This window comes from Argopecten irradians, chromosome 2 (assembly GCF_041381155.1).
Source record: "Argopecten irradians isolate NY chromosome 2, Ai_NY, whole genome shotgun sequence".
NCBI lineage: Eukaryota > Metazoa > Mollusca > Bivalvia > Pectinida > Pectinidae > Argopecten > Argopecten irradians.
In genome coordinates, this window is record NC_091135.1 from 52,041,582 (window position 1) to 52,053,794 (window position 12,213).

Below are 12,213 nucleotides of genomic sequence, written 5' to 3' on the forward strand. Positions count from 1 at the left end.
ATGATGTCTGCAGTTTACGACATCTCTGATGTTGGTAGCATCACGGAAACGTTTTCAATTAACAGGTATGGGGTAGTGGAGGAAAGCATTTTATTGACTTTGATTACCTGTCAAGAGAGTTCGGAAGAAAATTTTGTTCGAGGAGGACGAGGAAAAGTTCCGCTAGTTCTATGTGTGTTTTGTTTAGTTAGAAAAACTGGTCGGTATACGATAGAAGAGCTTTTGATATTTCGGACGAATGGTCGACTGCCTTAGTAAATGAAGCAGAATGCGGAAAATGCTTCCCGGTATTGGCGTGATCGGTACCACAACATCCATACGGTCGTACGTCCCACTCTTGAAATCATGCGGATTTCATGTTGCCGCGCTATGGGGTCGAACGAAAGAGGAAGCAGACGATCTTGCAAAAGAGTTACACATACCATTCAGTACAAATAGGGTCGACGAAGTCTTGCTAAACAGAGACGTAGATGTCCTGGTTATAAGCTGTCCTCCTCATCTTCAATCCCCTATAGCTGTGAAAGCGTTGGGAATAGGAAAGCATGTTCTGTGTGGGGCTCCAGCAGGACCATGCCAGGTAGATGCTTTGAGGATGGTCAATGCCTCCAGATACTATCCGAAATTAATGTCATTCATTGTTTTCGGACTGCGCTTTTTACCAACAATCTGCAAGATGAAACAATTGATGGAAGAATGTTTCATTGGAGAAATGACTATTTGTGAAGTTAACATACACTTTGAAGCCAGTCCAAAGGAAAAGTTCGATTGGATGTGTGACGAAATGATGGGAGGCGGTGTTCTAAATACAATAGGAAGCAATGTAATTGACGTTATTTCTTATCTCACTGGACAGAAGGCTACAAAGGTCCATGGAATGTTGAAAACATACACAAAACAAACTGAAAAAATTAAAGGAATCAGAGAAATAACAAGTGATGATTTCTGCTCTTTTCAAATGGAACTTGACAAAGGATCCTGTGCTACTGTTACCATTAACAGTCATATACCTGGCGTGTTCCACCAGGAAATACTTATGGTTGGCACAAAGGGCCGTTTGATTGCCAAAGGTGCAGACCTTTATGGTCAGAAGCATTCAGAGAAGAAGGAGAGACTCATACATTTTGATCCTATCAATTTCAAAGAGGAGGAAAGACATGGAGTTTCTGATAAAACAAGGGCAGAAATTGCAACACCATATTTAAAAGGCATCATAAGAATGATTGAAGCAGTGAAAGATGCATTTGAAAAGGAAGAAGAACGACAAAGGTACTGTCAGGATCCTGTTTTGCAAGCAGCAAATTTTGAAGACTCACTTTATGTTCAGACTGTTGTTGATGCCATAAGGAAATCAAATAAAACCAAAGAATGGATGAAGGTTAATGTGATGAAAGAAGAACCAGACCCTAATCCATTCTTGTCCTCCTCTATCCGTAGCAGTACATATTCACTGCACTAGACTTTGAAGAAGTTACAGAATTAACACTGTATATATTACCAGAGAAAATCTCATATCACTATTTATTAAGTTGATATTGTACACATGCATACAGTAACAAAAATCAAGTTATTGTCATGAGAACAATGAAACATATAAGAAAATATTTTGAAAGATTTAATTGTATGAGATATACATGTAGTTTGATTGAAAAGAACTTCCAAATTTTGTGGTTTAGGTATGGTACTGAATTAATAAAAATCTGTGTCATAGACAAATTCAGTATTTTTCTGGGAAACTTCTAATTAATGTTTTGCTTTAAAGATGCTCCACCGCCGACAGAGCATAAATGATATTCATCATTTGAACAATAATTGGTGTTCAATCGTATATATATATGCCTAATTAACACAAAAAATATTACGTAATAATTTATTTCGCCTTTGGTGCATGCGCAATCAGTACTTCATTCCATATAGGATATAGTGCCACGGAATTTTTTCGGGATGCGATTAATTATTTTTCATAATTTTAAACTTTAAGTAAAATTAGAAGCTCAAACTTTTCAATGGTGGTAATGGTGTAAAGTAAGTAACTTTTGTAACTGAAGAAAAATACTAAATCGTCTGCTCCTGTGAAAAATAGTGAAAAATTACCATTTGTCAGCGGTGGAGCATCTTTAAGATACTGGTCACTAATCTTTATTATATATATCAGGTAGATGATAATTAACCTTCTGATTTTTTTCACAATTGAAAATTGAAGTAATCATTTATTGTTTTCCACTGGTTAAGTCTCACTTGTATTTAAGATGTTATAAATTGAAAAGGAAGTTGTGCAGCAATATTAATTGCCATCTCAAGCTCATGTCTAGAGTAGCAGTTTATGTGATCCAATATTGTATTACTCATTGAATTTAACAACTATTTCAACACACAACACATTAAAAAATAAATAAATTCTTTACGTCAGGAAAACTGAAGTAAAAATATGCTGATATTGGTTGGTGATTAGATTGATGTGGTTATACTACATATTAAACACAAGAAAAATTTCTGGCAATACTTTTATAATATTTCAAATTGAAGACCAAAGTATGTACCATGACCGGTACTGTAAAATTCCTCAAAAGATTGCAAATGTATATTGACATTTTTTTATAAAAAACATTTTAACCTATTTTCTGAAAAGTAAAAACGCAATGAATTTACAAAATGAAAAACAAATACTTTATTGAACATTTTAATTCATTAATTGTGTCTAATAGTTTGATTGATGGTGCAACACTGATTGTATGGTTGATAATCTTTGTTCATAGTTGATAGCTAAAATCTATTTGTATGATTAATATAGTCTGTGTTTGACTCCATGTCTAGTCTGTCCATTTAATGGTATATTTGTAAAGGTGACAGTCTTTCAGTATGGATGGTAACAAATTGTTGATAGCTATGACTTAGTGAAAAATTATCCTATGTGGATGTTTATTTCCCTTGTACAGCAGTGTTCCATATAATTTAGAGGGATGGGTAATTGTGCTCGCACTTTGAAGGAGAGGGTTAAAACTCTGGTTTCTGTGTGAACCCAAAACTTAACAGAGACATTTCGATAAAAGCTATGCGGTTATAGTGTAAAGTAATCGATGATAAACTAGCAACTGTGGAATATCTATCTAGAACAAGAGCACAGTTGATGCAGACTGGAAAAATGACTGGAATTGATTCTACTACATTTCTTCTTATTTTATTTCTGGATGTAAGCGCTCATAATAATTGGGATGAGTAATATTTTGGGTAATTTGTACACATACATACAATTTTTAAGGGTAATTGGCAGATTTTCAATGGGTATTTTACTCGTGTACTCATCTTAACTGGAGCACTGAGTACATGTATTTGATTATGTAGTATGATGTACATGTAATTAATGACTGACTAAATGGACAAATTGTTGTTTATCATGACCTTTATAGTTTTATGTGAACTTCTGACAAGAGTTAGTGCTATTTTTAGTAGAGCTGATTTATTATAATTATTATCAATGTTTTTCGTCAGAAACATTTATAACATTTATGTTCTCTCTCATTCTTGATGCTCCAGGAGTTACCATCTATGACATTATATCCAACCCGGGACTATCTCATAGTTACACTGGAGGCAGCTTATGAGAAAAAACAGTGTACTGTTATTTGATTCTTTTGATATACACCAAAGAACCAAATTCAGCTAAACTTACCTGTGTCTTATGTTCCTTCAGTTTTACTATGACATTGTCCAGGGGTGGATATTACGACAATGATAGTAACCCCTGGTGTAGTGAGGATCATTCTCTCTGTAGCTAGTAATCTTTTAAACTTATCATGACATTATTTATACTACCTACAGTTAAATAACATAGAAGATTCATACATTGATATAAACATTTCCAAAATGAACATCAATGTAATCAAGTTTACTAAATACTGTCTACATACCCAAGGATACTACTCATCCGTATGAATAAAGATACTAAATATGGATACTAAATATTTTCACTACAAAGTAACTAATCATTATCAAGAAAAAGAGAACTAAACATCCCTATTTCCAATGTATGAGGACATCAACATTAAAGAACAGTTTCTGTGGTAAAGCAGTTAACGTTTATTTGATTTTGTGTCCAACAGAAAGATATTATGTCATTTTATTTTGTTAGCTAATAACATCACACCAAAAGTAGATTAAGATTCTTTATTGTTTCAATGGTGGAAAACTGAAATGAAATGTCCCAATTTTTATGTACATGTTGAATACATGAACATGATATGTCTCTACAAATGGATCTGAAATGTTGATATTTTCCATTATCATAGTGTACTAGATATATGTATGTACTATATTGTAATGTGTCAACCCATATGTATTTAGGGTGAGGTATTATGTGATCTTGTTTATAGTGACTAAATCTATAGAATGGACTATTCTTGTTAGACAAGGTGAGGTAATTCTGTTATTACTATATGTTTTTTAGCCCACCACCATGAGATGGTGGGCTATCTTTTGTAACAGTGAATATCAGCATCTTCAAGTAAATTAAATTATGGACCATTTAATTTCTTTTCTTGTACAATTTTGCTTTAACTGCATGATCAATTTGATTCTGACATTCTGAACAAAGTTACAGATGGTACATCCTTAAAACCTACATTCCTATACAAAACTATTGTTTCTTCTTTCAGTGTTCGTAACTTGTTACTTTTTGTTGATGTCCATTTGATGATGTTGCTGTAGCTGTATATGATTGTATGTTTACTTTATAAGTTATATCACTGGCATATTGTACTTATGTTACTATACTAAGACACATTATGAATCTCTGCATTATTTCATATATGGTTGGCTGCTGTAATTAGATGTGTTGTTATATATACAATGTAGTCGCACAATAGTCCGACAGTTTCATGGATTGAACATTCATAGCTTTCTGATGAAATGTCCTTGTGGATATGCACTTACGGGATATATATTAAAATTGATGTAAACTGTTAATTTAAGTAAGGTACTGGGACATTGCTGTGACTGGTTACAAGCTTTGTCAAAATTCCGCTATTTCATTAGAACAATCTGCCCTTTAAGGTAACCAGTACAACAGTGTTAATCATGAAGCAGGCAGGGAAAGAACCTAGAGTATACAGATCGGCTGTGTCGGAAAAATAGTCATACTAAGGGAAGTAACTGTGATGGACATACAGCAGCCAGCCATGAGACACAAACTACTATATTTATAATTACTGGTATTAGATGTTTGGTTAGCTTTGTGTTGTAATGTATTGTAACATGCTTATTCAAATATACTTGCAATAGTAGTTAAGAATTTGGTATTATGACAAAATAAGAAATGCAATAAGCATGTTATTTACCCAATTATTTGCAAATAAGCCCATATTTATTGTACACATTTTTATGGAATTTTTATGAAATTTAGATAGCCTAGATTTATATTTACATCCTAATTGCATTACAGCTTCTGAACCAAAGTATATACACTGTATGTATATACATGTGCTATATAACATACTATATCTATAATTGATAAATAAGCTTTCGCACACAAATATGTCCCTGTAAGACTTGCAGTTTGGGTAAGGCAATCAGCTAAAAATGTTACATATCAAAAAGAACATTGCAGTCCCCACCACTTTACACAATGTTTAATACAGATGTTTGCTCAAATTATGCTACCAAATAACTCTCCCTAAAATTATCATTTTCAAAGAGCTGGGAAAAAATGGGCTTATTTGAAGATAAAATTTTCAAATAAATTTAGTTTGTTTGATAAAAGTATAGTGTCAGAGTTATAGAATTCCGGATGTCCGATGTTGACTTTGTATAATTGCATATAGACATAATAATTTTGTTCATATATGTGTGAAGAAAGAATCTGATTTCATCAACCATTTCTACAGATTTCTACATGTTTACAGATTACCTGAAGTAACAGTGCAATACAATGATTGTGTTCAGAATTAACATCATGACAAGTGACTTTGATTTCATGGATATTTGTTACCTTTTTTCTGTGGGCTTGTTTAAATAAAGCATAAAAACAGAATTTGTTGAATGTAAATGAATATCATTATGGTAAAGGATGTAGTTACAATTTGTATTGTATTGTATAGTGTATTGTTGCTTTGATTTTCGTATATTGCATACAAAAATTTGTCTCATTTTGTATTGTGGTTTTGGGATCCTTACTTAAAATGGATAAAGGAGAGGTTTAGGATTATGTAATTTATTGTAATTTTAATTTTCACAAATAATGAATAATTGATATTTAAAAACTTGTTGTCTAAAGAAAACCACTAATTGCTTTAGCTAATACACATTTCTTAATAATAACATTTACATCTAAAGAGTTTTGCCTGTGTACACAAACACAAATTAATTTCAAATCTTTAAATAAATTATATGTTTAAAATTTTGATAAGGAGATGAAGAAAAAGACATAATAAGCTTGATCTTGTCATCATCTATTGTTTCCAAATTTTCCTGTTGAATAGCCACGTATTGATTGACGTTGATAACAAGAAGCACTTTTGTATTTTTCACAATTTATTATATTTAAATGCTATGAACAGATCAATCAAAACACTGGTTTGTTGATGTTAACATTCATAGAGCGACAAAATTTATAATGTAAAAAGAACAAAAATAGTTTATTTTTACAAAAAATAAAATAAAAAATAATACTGTAAAGTGTAAACATTTTTAGCTCACCTGGCCCTAAGGAGGGGAAATAGAGGTAAATCCTTTAAAACGCTACTTGTCTTAGAGTTCTGCATGAATTGTAACCAAAATTAGCCACAAACATCCTTGGGGGAAGGGGAACAGAACTTGTATAAATTTTGGCTCTGATCCCCCAGGGGCAGGAGGGACGGGGCCCAATAGGGGAAATAGAGGTAAATCCTTTAAATCGCTACTTGTCATAGAGTTCTGAATGGAATGTAACCAAATTTGGCCACAAACATCCTTGGGGGAAGGGGAATAGAACTTGTATAAATTTTGGCTCTGGTCCCCCGGGGGCAGGAGGGGCGGGGCCCAATAGGGGAAATAGAGGTAAATCCTTTAAATCGCTACTAGTCATAGAGTTCTGAATGGAATGTACCCAAATTTGACCACAAACATCCTTTTTGGAAGGGGAACAGAACTTGTATAAATTTTGGCTCTGACCCCCCGGGGGACAGGAGGGGTGGGGCCCAATAGGGGAAATAGAGTTAAATCCTTTAAATCGCTACTAGTCATAGAGTTCTACATGGATTGTAACCAAATTTGGCCATAAACATCCTTGAGGAAAGGGGAACAGAACATGTATAAATTTTGGCTCTGACACCCTGTGGGCAGGAGAAGTGGGGCCCAATAGAGAAAATAGAGGTAAATCCTTTAAATCGCTACTAGTCAAAAAGTTCTGCATGGAATGTAACCAAATTTGGCCACAAACATCCTTGGGGGAAGGGGAACAGAACTTGTATAAATTTTGGCTCTGGCCTCCCGGGGGCAGGACGGGTGGGGCCCAATAGGGGATTTAGAGGTTAATATTAAAGTTCCTTCAGAAAAGAAACAATGAACCTGTATTCAGAACATTACTTGGCATTACAAACCAGGTGAGCGATACAGGCCCTCTGGGCCTCTTGTTTTAATCTAATATTAAGAGAAAATTTTCAGGAATCAATGTTATAGCTGTTGATATTAGACTATGTACAATGTACATTTGTATATGATAATTAATTGCACTGTAATAATACATGAACAGTACCTAGTAAAATGGTAATATTTTTTGTCTGGTTTAACTTGAAAGACAACTATTATCTGGTTTATCTGTTAATGATATTCATTTTAATACACACCAATATGATGATATAAAACCAGTGTTTTTGACCATTAAGGTTGACCAAGTTGGACCAACACTACAACAATTCCATGTTATGCCATTGGACTGTGCCATTAGTTACCACGTTGTTGTCAGTATTTACTGTTAAACTTACCTATATAGAAATGTATGTTGAGAATTAAATCTACTAAAACTTGTAGGTGTTTTTATTCTTTTCTCTTCCACCATTATTTGATGGTGTCTGTCAAGTTCATTATATGGTGGAACTGTAATATATCACTGAAAGTCCAAGAGAGGTTGTGGTGTTTACAACTAATCAAGAGATCCAAAATGGATCTTGATGCCCATCAAAGAATGATATGTGTCTGACAATGGAAGAGGGATCTTTTCTCTGCTTTTCAAACTTCAACCTCAGAACTACAAATACAATTTGAGAAGTTCCCTTTGGTACTTTTTGAGAAATATAGCGGTTTGAGTGGTAACAATCTTCAACTATCAAATTCCAAGGTGGTTGCCTGTCGGCCATCTTGTTAACTAATCAATCCCAAAATGCAATATACATAACTATGGACCTAGGGGAACCTACAAATGGAATTTGAGAAAAATCCCTTCAGTAGTTACGGAACTTCCAAGAAATAGATGATATAAACTTCAATTACCAAAATCTAAGATGGTCATTTGGAATGACCTTGACCTACTTTCCTAATCGAGGTCAAATACATTTAGAGTTTTTGAGAGAGAGAAAACAGCCAATGCATGGATAAAGAACAACTGGTTTGAGATGAAAGAGTTAATTTCTCTTCAACGAGAAAAGAAGTTTACGGCTCAAGGACATAACCTTTAAAAAAATATGTCATAACCTGCTTATTTCGATCTGACTTTGAAGAGAATATACAAACGTTGACTTGCCAATCATACAAAGTTGAATGCTATGTGTATTAACGCTAACATCGTGGGGTCTAATGATCCATCTCGGGGCAAATTGAGTTATGTATATGCGTAAAGGATGAAGCATGGGGAAGCGATCGTTTACATTTTGTATTATCGAGACTTGTTGAAAATCAGTAACTTCTTTCTAACTTAGAAAATGTTAAGATGAATCGTATGTTTGAATATACAAAGATAATAAAGAAATTAATAAACTTGATTAGGAATATTTTGAAGAAATATACATATATCACAGAAACACAATTTAACAAAGGACGACAATTTATTATTTTTTTACTCGCGTTCTATCTGGGCCACGAACTCGCGATCTACGGCACCGCCTAGCCAAACATACCTGCACCTTTTACCTAAGTGATTGTCGATATGCTGACATGATTGATCACTGTGGAATTGGGCGGTTAATTTGATTGGAAAATTGCACTTGTCTTTTCTTTTTTCTAGGAACAATGAATTTGATTTACATCATGTTCTGAAAGTGCAACATGAATATGTTTACCGGATAATATATGTGCTTTTATTAATGCATCAATTGCTGCGCACGTTTTTGTTAACATAACGTTGTATTTTTAAGGAAAACGGCGTGAATTAAAAACAAAAACTTTTAACATTTACTTGTCACTTCTACTATATAAACTAACTAAGTCAAAGTGAAGTATATGACGGTATAACTGACACCCAAAACGTGACCATAATGACGTCACTTATGTTGACCTGATCACCGTAAAATGGCTGTTCTATCTTGTGGATTAAATCGTCGTTGATAAACAGTTTTCCTGGTCTAGCTTAAACAATGTTAATGCAGAGGCCCTAAAATGAGTTGATTATGTCAATATAAGCATTAAACTATCTTGGTATGGCATCTATGGTCTATACAGATGCCGGAGTTTTGCAGACAATCTTCATAATGCGCGCTGCTATGGTCTAGATATAGATGCCAGAGCTTTTCGGACAATCATCTCACAATGCGCTAGCGCGCATTATGAAGATTGTCTGCAAAGCTCTGGCATCTATATAGACCATAGATGCCTTATGAAGATAGTTTAATGCTTAATTAGTCCCACCATCCGGTTGTTATGACATCATGATTTGACGCGAGTTTCGTGACGTCAAAATCAGCGGAACTTGGGACAAATCGACGGTAAATTGTACTTCACCCACGTCGTTTTGGGTCTCTCGAAATCGCCGTATTGTCACAGGCGTTTGGCTCTATAGACATTTTTGTCTATATATATATGTAGTACTGTAGTATGTCTATAGATCCAAACGCCTGTGGTATTGTCCTACCAACAAGTAACAGGGGATGTTGTTGTAATGGTTCCAGTGAATTGTTTATTGAATGTCAACTGTACAACGGGAAATTCGACATGAAGCGCGGTTAATTGAATTACCCTTGTCCAGTTGGCATTCATCATTTAAATTACTGCCAACTAGAAACATTTCAATGCTTAAAAATGACGTAATAGTAAATACCTGACGATCTAATTTTAAAATTGATTATATCATATCCATTTTTGTAACCTTGGTATGATGTAAATTTAAAATTCTGTAAATAAATAGTACCACTGGCTGTTTAATTCAGACTGGCCACCAGACTCGGTTGTTGATGAGATTTTTTTCTAAGTCTAATTCTACAGTATCTCCCCCTAGTTTGAAACTTAGAATCAAACATGTAGTAGAGACAACAATAGTCTGGCCAAATGTTAGTGATTTTTTAATATTCTACAGACTGGAGGCCAGTCTAGCCTTCATGTTACGAAGATTCCATGGAATGCAGGTATAGCGTCATTGTCTGCTCCGTGACGTCAAAATGGATTTCTACGAGATTTTATATAGCTGCGGTTAATTTCGTTGAGTGATATTACATTGGTCTATAATTTAATTATGGCAAAGACTATAAAGGTTAGTGATTTTAAAAGTTTTCAGAAATTAAATAGATCAAGACAAATGTAGATTTCATTAACCCAGCTTTATCTTTGTTCCAATATTTGACGCTTTGTTGTTGTCCTAACTCGGAGGGAATGTTCACTTTCGAGAATATGTACATATGTATATTCTATAGCGATTATATATAGTCATATTTGGGCATGTCCCTGCTGTTTATGCCAGTGATGTAGAATATGACGATTTCTGTCATTAATAGCGGAACACTCGGCGATCTCGCGCCTTGACAGTTGCATGAAGTGTAAAATACTGTGACGTTACCCAGACGAAGGGGAGAGGACCGGAGGCCCGGATAACGTTATATCAGTGGTACGAAATGTGGTCTACAGTATCGATCCGTCAGCTCAGTCGAACGCATTGTCTCGTCAGAGCTTATACCAGCATGTCCTTGGGTACTCAGAACTGGGTCATACTTACACCTACATCAGGGGACCATAAATATAAAGGCAAAAATTATCTCTGAATAATGAACAAATCCTATCATATTTCACAGTAGCAGCAGATGTTTCTTTGAAGCCTTTGTTGGGGTTTACCATGTACATACACACGATTATAAAGATATTCAGCATGCACATGCATAATTTTACACGATATTTACATTATGACGTCATCCATTTGACGTAACTCACATTGACGGAACTACGCAATACATGAAGCTTTTAATGCCATTATTTAAAATACAATGAGCAATTTACACAAAAGGTTCCTTTCTGTATAGTTTTACAAACCATGTCTACATTTCAAGCAGACACATTAATTGCACACACAATATTTAATGCAGATATTGAGACTTACATAATACACACGTGTATCAGTGCACACGTACATAGTATCAGTATGTACGCGTGTACATCATATATTTAGCGTTTCAATCCCTGAACGATTCAAACTGGCAAAAGGCATTTTAAATACCCTTTTTAGAAACCAGAAACACACATGTTGATTAGATATGTATATATATATGTGTGTGTTTCTGTACAAACTGAGTTATGTCATCCTCCCAAATCAAAAGAACGTTCGATATTTATAAAATAATGAACATATTATTTCAATTAAAGTGTTTTTTACACAGATCATGATATAACCTGGACATTAACGAATAAACATCTCTGATGAGTACATGTGTATCAAGTGCACACACGTCCCTGATCAGGCTGATCGACAAATGCGATTATTGAAATTTGAATTATATTATATCAATTAATTATAAAAGTTAGACCACCCTTTACGACCCCCCCCCCCCCCCCGATAACGGTTATGTTAACCATTGTAATTAATGTACTCGTCGACAATTAATTATCTTTATCTGTACTGACATACTACTGGGTGGATGGATCTTGTGAATAGGATAATCGAACGACTGATTGACAGCTGTCCAGATACACTGTGTATACAATTACACGACAAAAAGATATAGATATAAGATACTGGCAGTTCAACTGATTAAAAGGTTCTTGTATTTATTGTAAATTTAACAAAACATTTTCATAGGATGCACCATAGTACAATATCATGTATATTATCAT

General features: G+C 34.3%; 1 protein-coding gene across 1 annotated transcript; it reads left to right on the forward strand.

The window, feature by feature from the left end:
• The first annotated feature begins 53 nt into the window (after positions 1-53).
• On the forward strand, positions 54-7,995 carry LOC138315881 (glucose-fructose oxidoreductase domain-containing protein 1-like). Its single transcript, XM_069257196.1, has one exon. The coding sequence runs from the start codon at positions 269-271 to the stop codon at positions 1,454-1,456; it is 1,188 nt and encodes a 395-aa protein (XP_069113297.1). The 5' UTR covers positions 54-268; the 3' UTR covers positions 1,457-7,995.
• The last annotated feature ends 4,218 nt before the right edge of the window (positions 7,996-12,213 follow it).

What these genes read in the sequence shown, in the direction of transcription:
- LOC138315881 (XM_069257196.1), top strand. Translation starts at nt 269, where the DNA reads ATGCGGAAAATGCTTCCCGGTATTGGCGTGATCGGTACCACAACATCC.